Source organism: Diabrotica virgifera, chromosome 2 (genome assembly GCF_917563875.1).
Source record: "Diabrotica virgifera virgifera chromosome 2, PGI_DIABVI_V3a".
Taxonomy (NCBI): domain Eukaryota; kingdom Metazoa; phylum Arthropoda; class Insecta; order Coleoptera; family Chrysomelidae; genus Diabrotica; species Diabrotica virgifera.
In genome coordinates this window covers 41300762-41323523 of record NC_065444.1, presented here as the reverse complement: position 1 = coordinate 41323523, position 22762 = coordinate 41300762, and the positions used below count along the sequence as shown (strand labels likewise).

Here is a 22762-nt window from a genome sequence, read left to right as displayed (position 1 = left end):
TGGAATTCATAAAAAAAACTTACTTTTTTGAGTTAAAAAGCATTTTTTTAGATATTGGATTGACCATATTGGTTTTGATCATTTGAGTTTTTAAGTTTGTGCCCCGTGATTAGCAACCTCGGACACCATTATCTATGAAATTCGTTTTTAAGCACTTATTAAACAGGGCCGTAAGTACGATGTTGGGGGTCCCGGGGCAAACGTGATCTGGCGGTCCCCTACCGGGGGTCTGGATGTTTCCCCAGCGGAAGGGGAGGGGGTCCGGAAAAATGTTTGACCCCTTGAAAACGCATTTTAATGTATTCCATGACTGAAGTTTCTTGTACATACATAATGTTATTTTAGTTCACCAACACATAATTTTGAAATCACCTTATTTTAAGCGAAATAATTTTACATGTACCTTCCATACAGTGTGTCAATTTTAAAACTTACAATGGGCTATATCTCACGAACAAAAGCTGATGTCGAAAAATGCTTGAAACCGTTTCTAGGAAAGTACGGGGGAACTAAAATGACATGAAAGAGAACTCACCCCCATCAACCCCCTAGGCCCCACCCACCACAACCAAAAAATTTTAAATTGCAAACCCCTACTTGTGATACATCATTGAAAAGAGTATAAAAAATGCTATCCAATGGTATAAATAATATTTATACAGGGTGTTAATATCAGCCGGCTTTTTATGACTTTTATATTTGTAATGCTATCTCCCGGACTATTATTGTGAATGATAAATGTCCGTCGGTACATTTTTTTGTATAAAAACTTAATTTGCCGTTTTTGCAAAACAAGTTAAAAACATTTGTTTTTTGGTTTCTGTCAGATACAATAATTTTTGGTTTATTTGAGACCTTTAAATGTCATTCATTTTCATCATTTGTACGATCGGTACTGTCATTAAGCTGTAGTTGTCACAATGGTTTACAGTATACCTGAACGCGTGGAGATTATTTTCATATTTGCGTCCCAGAACCAGTGTTATTTACGAACAGCTCAAATATTTAATGAAAGGCATCCGGACAAGAATTTAAGTCACGCGGACGTCCGCGATTTAGTTGAAAAGTTTAGAGAAACGGGATCAGTGCAAAATAAAAAAAGGGATGCCCCAAGACTACTGAATGAAGCATCCCAAATTGAGGTCCTTGGAAATTTTGCAATAGAGCCTACTGCATCAACACGTCAAGTATCTGCAATGACAGGACTTTCACATGAGTCGGTTAGAAAGGTGTTGAAATTACATAAGTTTCACCCGTACAAAACACAAATTCTTCAAGAACTAGGCGATGATGATCCAGACTGACGAATTGAGTTTTGTGAACCCATGACTGAAAGGATTCGCGTTGAACCGAGTTTGTTAAAAAATATTTGTTTCACTGATGAATGTACTTTTATGCTGAATGGTAATGTAAATAAACAAAACTGTCGGTACTGGAGTGATGCGAACCCGCATCGATTCAGAGAAGGTCATACTCAATATCCTGAAAAACTGAATGTTTGGGCAGGAATATTAGGCGATGCTATAATTGGCCCCTTGTTCCTACCAGGCAATTTAAGTGGCGACATTTATCTCGATATGCTGGAAAACACCATCGAACCTTTAATTGTGCATGAACTAGAGAACCAAAGGGGCGACCAAGGCAACCTAGCTCTAGACGAAGATTTGCTGCACTTCCAACAAGATGGAGCACCTCCTCACTATGCAGCTCCAGTTAGGCACTGGTTAGATACTAACTATCCGAACAAATGGATTGGAAGGAGAGGTCCTATTGAGTGGCCACCGAGATCACCAGACTTACCGCCACCTGACTTTTTTCTATGGGGTTACCTCAAGTCAGTTGTTTATAAAACTCAACCTGCGTCACTTGAGGAATTGCGAGAAAGAATTACGCGAGCATGTCGCGCTATTACAAGAACAACATTTGCCAAAGTTCGTGCAGAATTTGAAAATAGGCTGTATTATTGTTTACAAAACAACGGAAGCCACTTTGAACATTTATTTAATTGACATTTTTAACAAATTTCTAGTTCAACAAAAACCTTATTAAATTTTTCATTTAAGCCAAAGTTTCACAATTATTGCTTCACCCTGTATAATTATTATTTATACCATTGGATAGAATGTTTTATACTCTTTTCAATTATGTATCACAAGTAGGGGTTTGCAATTTAAACTTTTTTGGTTGTGGTGGGTGGGGCCTAGGGGGTTGATGGGGGTGAGTTCTCTTTCATGTCATTTTAGTTCCCCCGTACTTTCCTAGAAACGGTTTCAAGCATTTTTCGATATCAGCTTTTGTTCGTGAGATATAGCCCATTGTAAGTTTTAAAATTGACACACTGTATACATAGGCAACATCTTTTCTGTTTTCATAAAAAAATATACTATAATGTTTATTACATTGTTCGGCTACAATGTAGGGTTGTAATCGCGTTATATTGCTCATAGGCAATGTTATTATTAAGCGATAAATTGAAAAGGGAACATTTTAAATTTTATATTTTAAACATTTTAGGCAATTATCGTCTATCTGTACAATAAGAACGAAACAAAGATGGAAACTAGAAGCAAACAATAATCAGCAAGGTTTGAACAGTTGTTTCAAATGATGAAATCACAATAAGGAGAGAATAAATTATGAACGGAAAGACAATAAAAGGCTTTATAGAGACAAACAAGTCAAATACAGGCAATGAAAGAAGAAAATAAACGACAAATGTGAGATAATAGGCTATTAGCAAAAAGACAAGAAATTAAAAGAATTTAAAAGAAAAGCTTTAAATAATTTAAAAGAAAAACAACAAAATGAACCGATGGTAAAACAAACTGAGATAATATAATGAAACAATAAGAAGAAAATTTCTTGAAACTTTAAAACCGAATGGAAAAATATGAAGATATGAAGGTTTATTTAGAGAAAATGCAGGAAGAGGTAAACCAGATTGTTGTGGAGATACAGGAAATTGAAAAGTTGGAAGAAAAATTCGAGAATGCGTTAAAATTCGATATGGAAAAAGAGGAAGAAAAATGGAAGGAGATAGAAAAATGTCAAAAAGGAGGAGACCGTCGGGAAGTAATTGTATACAGTTCTAATGAGAGCAGAATTAAATTTGGCGGGAATATTCGAAAACGACATCTGGTACCTTTCGTTTAATTAAAATCTTAAAAAACAAATTCCAACAAATGCAGAACTTCGAAAACTGCAACGAAATTATAAGAAGCCATTTAAAAGAAGGAGTTGCTTTGTGGTATAAAAGGAAAGAAAATGAAGTGACTTCATGGAGAGATTTTGAGACAAAATTTGTTATAATGGTGCAGGTGAAACAAATTAAAATCGATCATTGAAGTTGTTAGAATTAATATGCCGTGTACTTATTAGTGTAAGAAACAGAGGTTGAACCTTGCATAATGAACACAAGTCCGGTTTTATTTTTTTCCGGTATATCAAGGGGTGCTTATTATGAGACTAACTTTTTCTTAAAAAATTTCTCCCCAGAACCCCCCTTTTCATCCCTTTAAAGGGGGTTATTTGTAGTTTTTGCGAAACGTAGCACTTCCTGTAGGTGTTGCAAAAAATTTACTTAATATTAAAATGAAGAGGATTATATTTCCTATTATTTATTTTCCGATAGCATATGTCTATCACCCACCCTTTAGCGTGGGTGGCGCCCCAAAGTTGACAAGTATTTAAAAAAGATGTTTTTAAAAAATTTATTTTTCCGTAACTGTAATGGAAATCAAGAAGAAACCCTGCGGCGTTTAATCACAAATAAGTGACTGATTTTTTGGTGTAGGTTTTATTTAAGGGTAATTTCCTATTTTTTAATTACAGGGTGTTACATTTTAGAAAACCCCTTTTTATACCATCTGAACCGCTTATGCTAGAGTAAAAAAAGTTTCAGAAATTATCCTTGTACTAGTGTTATTTATAAATTTGTATAATGCATCCCCATTTTTCCCCGGAATCACCCCAAAAAAGGGGAATTAATAAAGAAAGCGATTTTCTTGGAATCCTTCATACACCATGCCCTTTATTAAAATGCTTCATATATCATTTTGTGCACGTTCTTATTACCCATTCATGGACACCAAAAGCGATTTCTTAGTGCAACCCCTGAAGGCAAGAAATAAAATAAAATAAGGGGTTGAAAAAAAATTTTTTTTTGCTTTTTGACCCATATGGACATATGCTCCATCAATAGGGTTTTTCATAAATACAGGGTGTCCAGAAACTCTACCGACAAACTAAGACAGGAGATTCCTCAGATAATTTTAAGACAATTTAACCCAATTCACCTAGTTCGAAAATGCTTCTGAAGGGAGCTAGAGCTCTTTGAAGATGGCGTCATGAAATTAGTTTTTCTTAAATACTTCCAGAAGGCTTCTATTTAGAAAAACGAAAATTGGTATGCGTATTTACTTTTCAGAGATGAATCGATTCCATCGACTGCAAATTTCTAGTACCGGTCATAGGCGTCCGTTTTGGGTAGAGCAACGGGTATTTTATCGTATAACTTTTTTGTCCTTAACTTTTATGCATTTTTGACACCGGATTATTAAATTGTGAGGGATTCTAGTACTAAAAGGTACTCTTGCTTTAAGTCGGTAGGATGCACCGTTTTCTAGAAAAATCGATTTGAAAGTTTTTCGTTTTTGGAATTTGAAAAAAAATTGAAAGGACTTTACAACAAAAAACGAAGTATTTTACCAACATAAAGTAAGAGTAACTTTTTGTACTCGAATACCTCATAATTTAATAATCTAGTGTCAAAAATGCTCGAAAATTCAAGACAAAAACATTATGCTATAAAATAACTGTTGACCTACCCAAAACGGACGCCTATGACCAGTACTAGAAATTCGCAATTAATGAAATCGATTTATCTCTGGAATATAAATAAATGTACCAGTTTTCGTCTTTCTAAACAGTTTTTTTTTGAATTTTTTTTTTTGTAATTCAGAAAGTGAAAAATTTTCAAATCGATTTTTCTAGAAAACGGTGTGTCCTACCGATTTAAAACAAGAGTACCTTTTAGTACTAGAATACTTCACAATTTAATAATCCAGTGTCAGAAATGCATAAAAGTTAAAGATAAAAAAGTTATACGATAAAATAACCGTTGCCCTACCCAAAACGGACGCCTATGATCGGTACTAGAAATTTGCAATGTATGGATTAGATTTATATCTTGAACATAAATACGCGTACCAATTTTTGTTTTTCTAAATAGAAGCGTTCTGGAGGTATTTAAGAAAAACTAATTACAAGACGCCATCTTCAAAGAGCTCTAGCTCCCTTAACAAGCATTTTCGGACTAAGTGAATTGGGTTAAATTATCTTAAATTTATCTGAGGAATCTCCTGTCTTCGTTTGTTGGTAGAGTTTCTGGACACCCTGTATATATGATTATTGCAATATCCCTGTGAAAACTACACCTGTCCTTAAAAATAAACTGCAGAAACTACCCCTATCCCTTGGCAAGCATGTTTTTACGATTTTCTCATTACCTATGCATTTTTTTGAAACAAATCTTATACAGAATTAAAGTCCACTATTTTCTCTACAAATAAGGTCCAAAATATGCATTTTTTTTTCGTATAAGCAACCGTTACGGCACAGTGGCGCCGTAATCCTCAGAAATGCTTTGGCGGGCTCCAGTTTTTGTTTTTTTTTCGTCACCAATTCATTTTATTTATAACGTACTTATGGAAAATAAAAGAACACACTGTCTGCTACACATTATGACGTATGCATATTTTACTTTCGTTGTGCCCTAAAGCCACAGTGGTGGCCCAAAATCAATTTTTGCTTATTTTCTTTATTGATTCTTCTTTTTTTGGGGTGGTTCCGGGGAAAATATGGGGGTGCATTATACAAATTTGTAAATAATACTTATACATGGGAAATCGCTGAAAGTTTTGTTACTCTAGCATAAGCGGTTCAGATGGTATAAAAAGGGGCTTTTTAAAATGTAACACCTTGTAATTAAAAAATGGACAATTGCCCTTAAATGAAGCCTATACCAAAAAATCAGCCACTTATTTGTAATTAATTGCCGCAGGATTTCTTTTTAATTTCCGTTACAGTTAGGCAAAAATAATTTTTTTTTAAAAACATCTTTTTTAAAAACTTGTCAACTTTGGGGCGCCAGGCGCCACCCCCGCTAAACGGTGCGTGATAGACTGTTTCCTGCACTATATTACAACCGGGCAACTCGAAGTAGAACTTGACTGAAAGCACTTTGAAAAGTTTATTTGACCTCGTTAAAATCTACGCATGGCCAACTAAAGGGGGCCCCTGTGGGGCCCTCCATGGCCCGATGGCCGGGGACCCCGGGGCACTTTCCCGGTTGCCCCAATGGTAGTTACAGCCCTGTCATTAAACATATTACTTGACTTGTATAATTTAATAATCACTTACCTATAGTTAAAGTATTAAAAATAGTGCCAACAACAGCAAACAAGAGAATAGTGCCAAAATGTTCAAAAAACAGTCGATTAGGCATGAAGTAGCCGGCATCGAGGATGATCGGTGGAAGCATGTAAAAGAAAAACGTATCAGGTGTCAATGGTGACATGTGTACGCTATCTGTTATATGCACCAAGATCACTCCGATCACCACGCCCACGAAGATCAGTAGGCACGATTCGGGAAAGATCTCGCTCAGCTTCGGCGCCATGTGAAATCCTGCAAAAAATATTTTTGTTAGTATTTGACTACATATAATTATTTTATTGTAATGGTAGGGGATCCCAAGCGGGGATTTTTGCAGTTAATCGAGCGCGTGAGATTATGATATGGGGAGAAACCTTGTACCCTGTAAATATACCCCTACCATAGATTGGATCTTAATACAGGGGAGTTCGTTAAGGTGGGGTCGAAAAAAATATCTATCCTTAGAAAACCTCGAAATCGTCAGATTAAGATAAGGTAAGTTAAGTATTTACATGCAGAACAGTGTATATTTCAAAAATCAGACGGTTTGACGTTTGAGCGGGGCGTAAGGAAATGGGTGAGTTCCACAGTTTCACAACAAAAAAACGAATATTTCGAGAAATGAATGACAGATCGAAAAACTGAAAAATACGTGTTCAATTCAAAATCTATCGAATTATACTAAACACGAACCCCCACGGAGAGGGGGGGGGTAAATTTTAAATTTTAGATAGAAACCCCGCGATATTTCGCGAAATAAACATCAGATCGAAAAAGTTCAAAATGCACGTATTCACTATTTTTGAAAAATCTATCGAATGACACCAAACACGACCCCCATGGAGGTAGGGTAGGGGTTGCTTTAAAATATTAAATAGGAGCTCTCATTTTTATTGCAGATTTGGACTCCTTACGTAAAAATAAGTAACTTTTATTCGAGGACATTTTTTCGAATTATGGATAGATGGCGCTATAATCGGAAAAAACAATTGCTAGAAAATTAAATTAAAAAATGGAAAGTCCCCACTTAAATGGAAAACTTTACTAAACTTTTTTTGGTTTTAGGACCTAATCTTCACAAACCAATAGGTCCTCATCGCGCTCGAGTAACTGCAGATTTAGCATACTTTCCTCCCTACTATATGTATTATTGGAATCACTTGCATAATTTTGACTCCTATAGAAGCAAACACGATAAAAGGTATATCTATACTTTAAGTGGAATGTAATGATTCTGATTATTTCATTCATAGAGATTCTGAAAAATATAAAGCTAGAAAAATAAAAATTACAGCGGTAATTTTTTTCGATAATTTCTTGTCGTCAAGTATGACGTCAGTTGCCTTTCGTTGCTCCGCAAAAATAAATATTCAGTGCCATAATTACAATTAATGTTTTACAACTTACCAAATAGAACACCATGAAAAGGTTTAGCAAATATTTAGGCGAAGATATCAATAAAATATGAGTTAAAATGATTTAAAAAACAGTTTTATTCAAGAAATAATCTTACCGAATTACATTCGAACTCTTAAAAATTAGCTATTTGTTTTGCCCTCGTGACACTTTAACATAATTCAGTCACCTTCGGGTCGTAAAATTAAAACTGTCAAAGTGTCACTCGAGATACATATCGATAAGTTTGGAGCTCTCGTGTAATTACCACTGATAATTTCATTCGTAGAAATTCTGACCAATAGAAACATACAAGAATAAAAATTACAGTGATTATTTTTTAATGATTTTAACTTCCAATCGATCGGTACTCACGCGGAGGGACCGCAGACGTTCGGATACAATTAGCGTCTCTTTGCAAAGACAATGACGTCGACTTTGCAAAGTAACAAGAGACTTACTCAACACTCACACACTACATATTACACCTGACTTAGCGATAAATTATACAATTACGTGGCTAAAGGTTCTAGTTCTAAACCAAGGCCAGAATCAGAGGGGAAAAAAAACTTCCAATCGTATAGTAAGATATTTGATCACGTGTTCAATGCTGTCCAATCAGATTAAAATTATACTGAGAATTATCTACTGTAGAAAATTACCGATAGAATTTTTTTAAGTAGATTGTTTCTGTTTAATGGCAACCAGTTTCCTAGTTTTGACAACTGTCACATTTCAGAAAATATCCATAATATACGTATTAAAAAATAATCTTACGAATATCACACGACAGTAAGAATAAATAAGAAAATAATGCTTCATTTTTACTCAAATTTGTTGGGCAATAGCCACTCGAGCCCTGCGGGCTCTCGTGTCTATTGCCAGACAACAAATTTTCGAAAAACTGTAGCATTCTTTTCAATTTATTCTCACTCTCTTGTGATATTATACCCGATAATTTTTGATAATTTCCCGTCGTCAAGTATATTACGTCAGATGTCCTTCGTTGCTATGAAAAAATACATTCAGTGACATTAATGACAATTAATGTTTTAAAAATTATAAAAGTGATGACTTTCAACCGTAAAATATTTATAACAACTTTGTGTTTAATTGTACTAATTTGTACTTACATAAATAAATTACAATAAAATTTTGGTTTTGAACAGTTTTATTCATGAAATAATCACAATAAATTGCACTCGATCTCTAAAATTAATATAGAATTTTTGCCCTCGTGACACTTTGACATAATTAAAACTGTCAAAGGGTCACTCGGGAAAAATTCAATAATTTTAGAGCTCTTGTGCAATTCCTACTGAGATTTTTTTAAGTAGATTGTTTCTGTTTCATGACAACCGCTCATTATACTGTGACGTTTTCTAGTTTTGACAACTTTCACATTTCACATTTAAGGTGATACAGTAGCGATCAACAGGTAGCCAAAACGCGTTCCAAGATTGCGGCTGCAATTTTGAATATTTTTTCGAGATATTTGGCACACGTATTCGTAATATAATAAGGAATGGCGGTACAGAGCCCAATTTGAAATATATATTAATATGTGGAAATTACTCTGTAATTAAATACAATATTAAAAAAAACGAGCCTGTACCGCCATTAAGAAGAACACAAAAATACACTTTCTTCAAATAAACTTTTTTATCCGATGCCTAGATTTTGTGTCATTTTGGAACTACTAATGAAATAAAAAATTTTAGTAGTTCCAAAATGACACAAAATCTAGGTATCGGATAAAAAAGTTTATTTGAAGAAAGTGTATTTTTTTGTTCTTCTTAATGGCGGTACAGGCTCGTTTTTTTAATATTGTACACACATAATCCTTAGTTCTCTTGTGATGTGCTGTTGTCTTTTGTAATATACTTAATACAATAAAATTAATGTTACTAAAGACTTAACTTTTGTATGTGTGTATTAAAAAATAATCTTACGAATATCACACGACAGTAAGAATAAATAAGACAAGAATGCTTCATTTTTACTCAAATTTGTTGTCATTGGGCAATAGCAACTCGAGCTCTGCGGGCTCTCGTGTCGATTTCCAGACAACAAATTTTCGAAAAACTGTCGCATTATTTTCAATTTATTCTCACTCTCTTGTGATATTATACCCGATAATTTTTGATAATTTCCCGTCGTCAAGTATTTTACGTCAGATGCCCTTCGTTGCTACGCAAAAATACATTCAGTGACATTCGTGGCGATTAATGTTTTACAACTTGTCACAGAAAACACCAAGAAACAGGTTTAGCAAATTTTCAGGCGAAGATGTCAATATAATATTAGTTAATCTGATTTAAAAAGATAGTTTTATTCATGAAATAATACTATCGAATTACTCTCGAGCTCTTAAAAGTTATCGTATTTGCCCTCGTGACGCTTTGACATAATTTCACTCCCCTTCGGGTCGTGAAAAACCCTTAAGTACTAACATCTTAAATCAATGATGTAAACACTAACTAACCACCTGACAGACGGGTTTAACATTTTAGTGGTAATTTTTGTTTTTGTTAAATATTTTAATGCAAAAAAATATCTCAATGACTTACTGAAAGTATTGATTATCTCAAAAATACCTACTAGTTTTTTTGTATTTATTAAAATAAAAAACAACATGGAAGGATTGTTTGTGTACCTTTTTACTCCTGAAAAAAAGTGTGATAAAAATTAAACAAATTAAAGAATCTTTAAAAAATTTATAATCGAGTTAAACAAAGCGTAAGAAAAATGAAAATAAAAAGGTTTTTAAAAAATGTTAAAACAAAAAAAAACTGACAGGTACTATAGTTAGTACAGTGTAGTCAGTGGTAACATTTTCATCACAAATTGATTCCACTTTGCTTATGTCGTCTTCTACCTCATCAAACTATTTCAAAACAGTTTCCTCAGGATCTTTATTCCCTTTTTTGATGTTTTTTGATGATCTGGGGCACATTATGTGTAATGACGAACTGGGCACAAACACTAACACCCCGTCTATTAGAGGGAAATCACACTTTGAGCCTAAATATCTTTCGAATAACAACCTGCCGCAAATTGACGAATTTAATACTACTAAAGAACAACCCAACTTGAAAAGTCATAAACGGGTGACCTTCAAAATTTTCTAGGGAGGGAAATATCTCATTTTTGACAAGCGATGCCGTCTGAGAGACGGGGTGTTAGTACTTAAGGGTTAAAACTGTCAAAGCGTCACTCGGGATACAAATCGATAATTTTAGAGCTATTACTTCTGATAACTTGTTTTAACGTCAAACACCAATCTCCTTATGCCTGTCAGCTTGTAACGATAGCATCGCCAGCTCTGGCCGGCGGCTTGCCACTGCTCTGTACATACGCACTCCCACCTTACCTTCCACCAACATCGATGAGCACTGGAGATAGATCACGGGCAACGATATAAAAGGAATTTCGCTAGAATACAGAGGAAAGTTCTGTCAGAGTATTGATCTGAATAAGAATTACTTCGTGATCATGAGTATTGACTAAATATTGACAGCTCCGGCTAGTATTGATCCGGCCGGACCAAAGTTGAAAATTCCTATCTTCATCTAGATAAATTTCAATGTATTTTAGCTAATTATTTAACAAATGGTACCTAGTGATAGTGACACTCCACCCATTAATATTTTTGTATAGTTGTATAAATGGGAAATCCTTAATCCCTTAAACAACAATAGAGTTGATGACCGATGTTCAAAAATCATTAAGTATATGACAATGCAACATCGCAAATAAAAACAGAAGGAAAAACAGAAAAAAAAAACGCAAAGAGGGATTAGACAAGGAGATTCTATCTCACCCAATCTATTTACCTTAGCTCTAGAAGATATGGTTTGAAATTTGGAATGGGCAGATAAAGGAGTTACGATAGATGGCGAAAACCTAAACCATCTGAGATTTGCAGAAGATGTTATGCTAATAGCAAAAGACAGAGAAGAATTGCAGGAAATACTATTAGACCTAAATATCAAATCAAAAGAAATAGGATCAAAAATAAATCTAGCAAAAACTAAATATCGAACCAACGAATCTCTAGATGTAACTGGGAATATAAATCTGGGCAACAATATTATAGAAAAGATTAAGTCATATACATACTTAGGACAAAAAAATTAAACTGTCAAAGCTTAACTTAAAAGCTGATTTAAATAAAAGGTGTTCCTTAGCATGGGCAACATTTGGTTGATTACAATCAAACTTATTAAATACTTTAAAGGCAAGAACGTTCGGTCAGCACGTGTTGCCAGTTCTGACATACGGAACTGAAAATTGGACTTTTAACAACAGCGTAGTCCACAAACTTTAAGTGACTCAGAGAGCTATGGAACGGGGAATGCTCAACATTAAGCTCAGTGAACAGGCGATTAGTAGGCAGACCGCAGAAGAGGTGGGCAGATGATATCAAACAAGTCGCGGGCAAACAGTGGATGAGAATTGCCAAGAGTAGAAATCGATGGAAGCAAATGGAAGAGGCTTATGTCCAGCAGTGGACGAACACAGGCTGAAGAAGAAGAAGAAGAAGCTCAGTGATCGCAAGTTCAATGAAGAGATAAGAAGACGATCAAAAGTAACAGATGTGATCCAGAAAATTGCCATGTTAAAATGGAACTGGGCAGGACACATAGGAAGAATGAAAGACAACCGTTGGACAAAGCGAAATCTCGAATGACGATCGAAGGGCAAGCAAAAGAAGTAGAGGCAGACCTCGAACAAGATGGACTGATGACTCAAGCGAATGCCTGGCCACGAATGGATGCAAAGAACAGCAAAGAGATACGAATGGACACTCCTAAGGGAGGCTTACATCCGATGCTGGATAGAATAGCTGTTCATGATGAAGATGATAGCTGTATAATAGTTTTGTAAATAAATATTTAATATCGTTTATTTTTTCAATTTTATATGATCATATGCCTAACTTTTTTTTTATAAAAATTAGTAATGATTTTCTAACTCGTATTATCTATGTAAATCGGGATATCTCGTATGAAATTCGTACAGTCCTTGTACTTAGCATGGCCCTTTTAGAAGTTCAAAGATTCTTAAACTCCCTTATATTTGTATATATTGTTTCTTCACGTATTTGATTTTGTATTCTCTCATCTGATGAGGGTCTCTTTGGGAATTCACCTTTTTCCCTTTGGGAATCAAAGTTTATCCTTTCGGGCAGCCAAGTTTGTTCCATTTGCCCAAAATAATTAAAATCAACTATAGCAGAAGTATGTAGAGAGAGTTGTGAGAGTCAAAACTTTTGGGGAAATAGTAGTTAAGCCAGCCAAGCGAAACTTTTGGAGGAAATGCAAAACAATAATTCAAATAAGTTTAAAGTGTCTAGCCGATTAAGATAGTAAAAAATGTCCTCCGCGATATTAAAAAATTAAAAATACCAGGTTGTTCTACGGCAAAAAGTATTCGACAAAAAAATTTAATTTAAATCCCTAGCCCCACCTGTAACCCCCCAAAACAATTAAAACCTGTTTTTTTCTCGTTTTTTGACGATATCTTGGGTTCTAATCATCGTAGAAACTTCTTTTGTCTTTCATTTTGTAGGCTTTTTTATTTTCTATAATACAGTATTTTTTCAAAATTTTTGGCGCTACATTCAATTTTTTCTTGCTTTTGAAAATTTTGAATATCGTTTAAAACAAAATTAGACCGAACAAAATGGCAAAAAAATATATTATTTATTTCATATTATCGCTATGATTTTTTCTCAGATTTTTATAGGGTGGGCATCATGGTCAAAATAACGAAAAATCATTTTTCGGTATTTTATTTAGCCGTTTAGACTTTGTTTCAATGTTAAAATCTATCTCTGACTTATTTTCCTTCAAATACAACCCAAAAAATATTAAAACAATTTTTAGACAAGGAGTACGGCCCTGAATGACCTAACGAAAGGTGTGTTTATTTCTGGTCTCAACAAAATGGCAAATTTTGTGCAGAAAAAGTAATAGTTTATTTATAAATAGTTCAGTGACAAGTTTATTAGATACCAGTAAGTGCATCCATCGTATTATTTTTATTTAACATAACGTGGTAAACCAGTTTTGGCTAATTCTTATTTAATAACATCGATAAGGTAGGATATACGCTACAATTTATTCCAGTTTTGTTACTGGTTTAATTACATGCTTAATTACTGGTCAGGTCCGTATTAGTTTTGAACACATGTCTCGTGTTAAATTTAAAAATGGAACCTAACATTCAGAGTCTCTCTGACTCGCAACATGAACAACAACCGCAGACAAATACCAATAAAACCTATTCATTAGCAACTTCTTCTTCTTTTCCGTCGAAACTGCAAGCGATTGTCTTCAGCGCCTTAGAAAATACGAAGCTGCAAGATTACTTAATTCCGTTGGGCAATCTAATTCAACCAAAAAATATTATATTTTCGTCTCGATTGTCGAACAATCGGATATGTATGTACCTTTCAAGCAAACAACTGGTGGACGAATTTATGCAAAAGCACGGACAAATAAAAATCGAGAATAATATTGTACAAGCTAGAAGACTGATTTCTCCAGCCGAACATATTGTTTTGTCAAACGTATGTCCCAGTATACCACACAGTTTGTTAACTGATTATTTACAAAAAATAGGACTTAATCTTCTCTCCCCAGTCACCTTCCTAAAAATCAGTTCTAATCTTCCTGAATACAATCATATTTTGAGCTTCAGAAGACAAATTTACGTTAGTCCTCACAATATCTCCTTACCCGACTCATTCCTTTTAGACTTCGATAATACAACATATCGAATTTTCTTAGAAACTATGGCCTGTTATACCTGCAAAAAGGCTGGACACATCGCCACAAACTGTCCCGATAAAATGGAATCACTAGCAAATTCAAATAACAGTCAACCAATCTCTTCTCCCTTATCCGAAACTATGCCTCAACCTACAGCTACAATTCTATCTCACGAACAAATTCCTATCGAAGAAAGCTCCGCAAATAATCTAAACAATCCTAATATAGAAGAAAGTCAAGAAGATAGCACCATGGACACCTCCATAGCCATTAATGTCGACCTTCAGTCGAAACGTAGTATCAGCGAGGTTCTCACTTCTCCAGAAACAAGTCATACAGAAAAACCCTTTACTGTACCTACATCTAAACCTAAAGCCAAGAAGATTAAAAGCGACGAGGAGCATGTAACATCAAAATCATCAAAATCATATGACCTTGAACCTGTCAAAAATTTTATCCAAAATCGTTCGACCCCTTTTGTCCTCAATTATGACCAACTGAACCTTCTTATTAGCAATATTACTGGAGCGAAAAATCCTATTGATATTATTATTCAAGATTTTACTCCTGATCTAATGCAATTACACGATATGTTAACTGAAGTTTATACACAATTGAAAAACAGATCATTCAAACGCTTTATCACCACTCTCAGAAAGAAAATCTTACGACACTTGGGTAACGAGCTCTCTGAATCCGAGAGCGAGTCATCTCAGGTTAGCCAGTAAACTTACATTTTCATATAATAAAATTCACTAAGCTACTGGAGTAGAATATAGATAAATTTTTCCATCGACTACCAACCTTTCAAACACTTACTTCTGAATTTTCTATTGCGGTTTTATCTGCTAAGCTCTATGCAGTGCTCAAAGCTATCATGCATATGAATTCTAATGGCATTTCTGATTCAGTTAAGATTCACTAAGCGCTCTTCAAACCCTTAAACAGATCTATCCGCAATGTCCTATTGAGAAACACATAAATTCGAACTGATGCAGGCTCAAGAAAACGCTAGAAGAATCAGATTTTTATAGATACCATTCCACATTGGCATTACAGGCAACGAAAAATCCAACCAGTGCGCGAGTGAAATTGCCGTATGTGCTAATATAGAAAAGATGAGTGCCGAAATACCGCGAGTGATATAAAAGCTTACATTAAGAATCGTGTTTTGTGCAAGTGGATATACCTAATGTATAAGTAATTTATTGGGCACTAATTACTCAATGGACAATATTGTAACATTTCTGAAATCCATAGGAATATTTTATAGAATTTACCTTTGTATTCTGTAGCCGCCGCTAATCACCATTAAGGTGGATGCGGCTATACTTTCTAAATAAAAAAATAAAAAAAAAAAAATTTTTAGACAACTAGATCTGAGATTTTTCGTTTTTTGACGATATCTTCAGTTCTAATCATCGTAGAAACTTCTTTTTTGCTTTTAATTTGTAGGTTTTTGCCTACAATATGTTACTTTTTTTACAAAATTTTTGGTGCAAAATTCAAATAATTTTTAATGTTTTTAAAATCTTTATACATGGTGTTTCTAAATAAGTGTGACAGACTTTAAGGGGTAAATCTACAAAAAAAATAATTACAGTTTGCTTATTAAATGTATGCCACTGAGAATTTGTGACAGAAAATCTATCTTCCCTTTTTTCATACGACGCACCGTTTTCATGCAAAAAATAAAACCTCTTAACCCTTACAAAGTATTCAACATAAGTTTCTATGAATATAATGTATAAAATAAACTTTGTCGAATACTTTGTAAGCGTTAAGATGTTTTATTTTTTTTCATGAAAACGACGCGTCCTATGAGAAAAAGGGAAGGTGGATTTTGAAATATCTCAGTGGCGTACTATTTCTTTTTCTAAAAACATCAGACCATTACCCGCATGCGCGCCAATGGTTAATATAAAATTCTTAGAAAAGGAACAGCTTCAGAATTATAAAATTCTTAGTTGTATGTGAAAAAAAAATAATACGCAAATTTCATTTGCATATCTCAACCGGTTTTAGAGCAATAAATAAATCGTCAGTTTGTAAGAAAAATTTCAACACCCTGTATCTCGGAAACAAAGCATTTTCGAACATACGTTTATAAAGCAAACTGGCATTAGTTTTTCATGTAGAATAACCCGGTCTGTATAGACATCTCAAATAACAAAAATTGCCGGAGAGCCAAATTTTGGTGGAGAGCTAGGGTATACCATAACAAATAAAGTTTAAAAAGTCCCCATCGATCCCATGTGTGCGTCAAAAGTTATTCGGGGTCAAAGGTCAAAATTTGAGATTTTTTGGATTTTTTTCGAAAACGGTAAGATTTATCAAAAAAAAAACCTTAAACCAAAGTCGTAGATCTTAAAATTATCTACAAAAATAGTCCTTACTATTTTTTTCTTAAGAGTTGCCATTCCTGAGATATCGCGATTCAAAGAGTCACATTATACATGATATGCACACGTTTCCACACCACCTGTGAGGTAGTGTACTCGGCGCGTTTTTTTACCGTGGTTTCCCCTGTAGGCCTTCTCCACTAACTGTTTTGACAATTTTAGGATAATTTTAGGAAACAATACCGGTCAAGTTCTAGATATTACCTTATTATTGATATTGATTATTGATATTGCTATTGATTATTAGGTTAACTATTGTTTCGATTTCTTTAGATATTTTAATCAGATTCATATTCTTGAAAGTCTACTTCAACAGTCAAGTCTTCTTCGATTTCATCTTCTTTCTCTTCCTCTTGCTGGATGTTCAAAAATTGTTCAAATGTGACTGAGTCATTGGTCTCTTCATTAAAATCACAGGAGTCTTCCTCTGTTGTACTAAACTGGACATTTGAGCAAGACTGACCTTGGCAGTTGGTACACACTAGAGAACACATCAACCCGACTTTTTTACATCCACATTTGGCACTACAACCTTTTTTGAAGTTGCAAAAAATAGTGTTAAGGAGTTTTTCTGGAGCAGGTGGGAGTAAGGTTTTAATCGGTTCCAGAGTATTATCTATTATCTATTAATTTCCAACCCCAGTCTTCTGGATTCAGTTCATTGCCGAGCCATGTTTGAACTTGATAATATACTCAATACAAATGTTGAAAAGCAGATGCTGATGTTGGAGGAAGACATGATAGTTGTACTTGTTTCTTGTTTCGCGTATTTTTTACACAAGTTAAGTATCGGTATTTATCAAGACAAATAATTTTTTTTGGAGCTCCATAAACCGCAAGAAGAAAGCTGAAAGAAAGCTGAAATGTTAACTGACAAATTAACAGCTGCGAATATTGAAGTGAAACAAGCTAAAAATGACGCAGATGTCCTTATAATTGAGACAGCAATTGAAAAATTTAAGGCAACAAACACAACAATAATTGTAGTTGGTGAAGGTGTTGATTTGTTGGTACTGATTACTGCAAGGACTCCAGTAGATAAATTTATTTATTTTCTGAAACCTGGAAGGGCTCAACAGCTAACAGAAATATATTCTTCGAATAGTTTATCGACTTATCCCAAATGCCAAAAGTACATTTTATTTTTACATGCGATAACCGGCTGCGACACTACGTCCGCAATGTACAGAAGGGGCAAAACGTCAGTACTTAAATTATTCGAAAAAAAGATTTGACTGACTGTTGTAAAGTTTTTACAGAACTTGATTCTACACCGCAAACAATAATTACGGAAGGAATTCGCTTTCTTCTTGCGGTTTATGGAGCTCCAAAAAAAATTATTTTTCTTGATAAATACCGATACTTAACTTTTGTAAAAAATACGCGAAACAAGAAACAAGTACAACTTTCATGTCTTCCTCCAACATCAGCATCTGCTTTTCAACATTTGTATCGAGTATATTATCAAGTTCAAACATGGTTAGGCAATGAACTGAATCCAGAAGACTGGGGTTGGAAATTAATAGATAATACTCTGGAACCGATTAAAACCTTACTCCCACCTGCTCCAGAAAAACTCCTTAACACTATTTTTTGCAATTGCAAAAAAGGTTGTATGTAGTGCCAAATGTGGATGTAAAAAGTTGGGTTGCTGTGTTCTCTAGTGTGTACCAACAGCCAAGGTCAATCTTGCTCAAATGTCCAGTTTAGTACAACAGAGGACGACTCCTGTTATTTTAATGAAGAGACCAATGACTCAGTCACATTTGAACAATTTTTGAACATCCAACAAGAGGAAGAGGAAGAAGATGAAATCGAAGAAGACTTGACTGTTGAAGTAGACTTTCAAGAATATGAATCTGATTAAAATATCTAAAGAAATCAAAACAATAGTTAACCTAATAATCAATAGCAATATCAATAATCAATATCAATAATAAGGTAATATCTAGAACTTGACCGGTATTGTTTCCTAAAATTATCCTAAAATTGTCAAAACAGTTAGTGGAGAAGGCCTACAGGGGAAACCACGGTAAAAAAACGCGCCGAGTACACTACCTCACAGGTGGTGTGGAAACGTGTGCATATCATGTATAATGTGACTCTTTGAATCGCGATATCTCAGGAATGGCAACTCTTAGGAAAAAATAGTAAGGACTATTTTTGTAGAGAATTTTAAGATCTACAACTTTGGTTTAAGGTTTTTTTTTGATAAAACTTACCGTTTTCGAAAAAAATCCAAAAAATTTCAAATTTTGACCTTTGACCCCGAATAACTTTTGACGCACACATGGGATCGATGGGGACTTTTTAAACTTTATTTGTTATGGTATACCCTAGCTCTCCACCAAAATTTGGCTCTCCGGCAATTTTTGTTATTTGCCAAGCATTTTGATGTCTAAGTTGACCGGATTAGAAGTACCCCTTAAAGTTTGCCACCCTTATTTAGAAACACCCTGCAAAAGATCTACAAATCAAAAAAAAAAAGAAGAAAATATCGTTAAAAACGGAAAAAGATTTTTCGATTTTTTTTGAGGTTATGTTCAGGTCTAGGGGTCTAAACATTATTTTTATCTTTTTGGGGCTGTATTTGAAGGAAAATAAGGCAGAGAATGATTTTAAATGAAACATAGTCGAGACGATTAAAGAAAATACCAAAACATGATTATTTCACGGTCATTTTGACCATGATGCCCACCCTATTAAAAACATGGAAATAATTTGACATCCAATAAATAATATATATATTTTTTTTGCATTTTGTTCGGTGTAATTTTTTCAAAAAAATCTTAAAATTTTCAAATGCAAAAAAATTGAATTTGATTTGAAAAATTTTAACAAAACATAGTGTGCTATAGAAAATACAAAAAGAAAGAAAAAAGAAGTTTCTACGATGATTAGAACCCAATATATCGTCAAAAAAACGAGAAAACAGTTTTAACTTTGTTGGGGGGTTACACATGGAGCTAAGAGTCTAGTGTCGAGTAGTTTTTGATGTAGAACAACGTGGTATTTTTATTTTGGAATATGGCTGGCTGGGGACATTTTTTACTATCTTAACCGGATAGTCCCTTCGTTTTCTTTTCTCAATTCGGAAAACCGTTGTTTTCCTGGTTTATTACAATAATTTAAAACTAATTTATTACATTAATGCTGAATATACTCTTTAGCTACATTATTACAATTATTATTATGAATGTCGAGTAGGAGGAATGTGAAGGCGACAGGGGACGTAAACCAGCTTGCAATTTTCTAGATCGTTGAATTTATTTCGATACACAAGGGGAAAATTGATTAGGACGTAGGTGTGGCTGAATTCCCGGCTTTGGATTGAAAAGACTAGCACTCAATTATTACATTTATTTGAGGCTACAGATTTACGTCAATGCAACAAAAAAAACAAGAAGAGAAAAGAGAAAAAGAAATAACTATTTGTCAAAAGATCTAAGGCAAGACTATTGATTACCATTTATTTTTTCGGTTGTACATTTGATAAATGATCATGTTTCGTCTATATTAATTTGTACTATTAGACGTTTCTTTTTCGTGGAATATTTATTTTTATAATTTGGATAAAAAGTAGACGTAAATTGTTAAATAGATCAAAATAGACATTTTTGTAGATCAATTTAATTTGTTTGATCACGCAATAAGCCATATTAAGATTGGCATGATCAGGAGCATATCCCTAGACAAGCTATCATAGTATTTAAAGCTGGAAAATCTTATAAATGCCTCGTTCAAATTAAGATATATTATATTCCCAAAATATGGAAAGCAGCAGAGGTTATAATGATCCGTATACTTGGACAGCAAGGAAATACTATATCATAGTACATACTGATTTCTCAACGATCATGGGAAGCACAGAAACCAATTTACGTCTGCTTTATAGGTTTTGAGAAGGCGTTTGATAGGGTTCAACTTGATAGGCTGTTTGAATATCTAGGAATATTTGGAATAGATGATAAAGATCTGAGACTTTTATTATGTATATTTCAAAAATCTGACGATTTGAGCGGGGCGTAAGGAAACGGGTGAGTCCCAAAGTTTCACAAGAAAAAAGCGAATATTTCGCGAAATAAATGACAGATCGAAAAACTAAAAAATACGTGCTCAATATTTTTCAAAAATCTATCGAATGATACCAAACACGACTTCCCACGGACAGGGGGGGGGGGATTTAAAATTTTAAATACGAATCCCGCGATATTTCGCGAAATGAACATCAGATCGACAAACTGAAAAATATACTTATTCAATATATTTGAAAAATCTATCGAATGGCACCAAACACGACCCCCACGGAGGTGGGGTGGGGGTTACTTTAAAATCTTAAATGGGAGCCCCCATTTTTATTGCAGATTTGGATTCCTTACGTAAAAATACCTTATGTAAAAATATCAAACACGACACCCCACGGAGGTGGGGTGGGGGGTTACTTTAAAATCTTAAATGGGAGCCCCCATTTTTTATTGCAGATTTGGATTCCTTACGTAAAAATAAGTAACTTTTATTCGAGACATTTTTTCGAATTATGAATAGATGGTGCTATAATCTAAAAAAAAAACGATTGTTGGAAATGGAAAATTAAAGGTACATTCCATGTCAAATCACTCAGGCAAAAAATTTTGGATCTCCGATTTGTCTGAAAATTGGTATATAGCTTCTGCGAGACGTAAAAATAAGATATTTAAGGCCTAAAAATCTTCTTCTTTTTTTCTCAAATTGTTATTTTATGCGATTTTACAGTGATTTGGTGTTTATTTAAACAAATTTGCATTTTCTGTCGTAAAGTATCAATGAAAAACATTATATTTTAATACAAAGGACTCAAAAAAGTCATTATATGGCATTATAACAAGTTATTTTGAATCAAAACAAGTTTTTGATCAAATTTTATAGTGCAAAAAACGTTAAAATACCGTTTTTTGCATTTTCCTCCATTCCCAAAATACTTCATCATCGATTTGGCTGAAAATTTGCCCAATAATAGCCAAAAGATATGACTTTAAGTGGTTAGAAGGATTTGAATTATATTACAATACCAAAAAAGTTACATGCAGTAATATCAGACTCAAAAGTATATATTAGTTCAGTCGGGATTGCATTTGACCTTGAATGCCGAGCTGCCCAAAATTTTATTTTTCTAATCTTTAGGGGAGTCAATAGTAGCCTAAATTTAAAATCACGAATGAATTCCTCCGTTACGTTAGCCGCCATCTTGATTTTAAAGGAGAACCTGTTTTGCTCAATATCTCCGCCATTTTTAACTTTTCGACAAAAATGGTAGGAACTGAAATTGTTCCAAATAAATCGTGTTTACAATTATTACAATTTCTTTTTAACAATTTTTGTCATGATGTCGATATTTTCGAGTTAATTGTACTCACAGTAGACGCCTATATTTTTGACTATATTATTGCATGTAACTTTTTTGGTATTGTAATATAATTCAAATCCTTCTCACCACTTAAAGTCCTATGTTTTGTCTATCTGTGGGCAAATTTTCAGCCAAATCGATTATGATGTATTTTGGGAATGGAGAAAAATGTAAAAAACGGTATTTTAACGTTTTCTACACTATAAAATTTGATCAAAAGCTTGTTTTGAATCAAAGTAACTTATTATAATGCCATATAATGACATTTTTGAGTCCCTTCTATTAAAATATTATGTTTTCCATATTTCCATTGATACTTTACGATAGAAAATGCAGATTTGTATAAATAAACACCAAATCACTGTAAA

General features: G+C 33.9%; 2 protein-coding genes across 12 annotated transcripts in view; one reads left to right on the top strand and one right to left on the bottom strand.

The window, feature by feature from the left end:
- The window catches only part of LOC114327965 (histone acetyltransferase KAT8), a 345297-nt gene that overhangs the window by 141687 nt on the left and 180848 nt on the right, over positions 1–22762 (top strand). The gene's annotated exons all lie outside the window — the stretch shown is intronic.
- Positions 1–22762, bottom strand: part of LOC114327962 (probable Na(+)/H(+) antiporter nhx-9) — a 238461-nt gene that overhangs the window by 164991 nt on the left and 50708 nt on the right. For all 11 annotated transcript variants that reach the window (XM_050643634.1, XM_050643635.1, XM_050643636.1 and 8 more), the window contains exon 2: positions 6421–6687. In XM_050643634.1, the coding sequence (XP_050499591.1) occupies positions 6421–6687 (267 nt within the window). The remainder of the gene's footprint in view (positions 1–6420; positions 6688–22762) is intronic.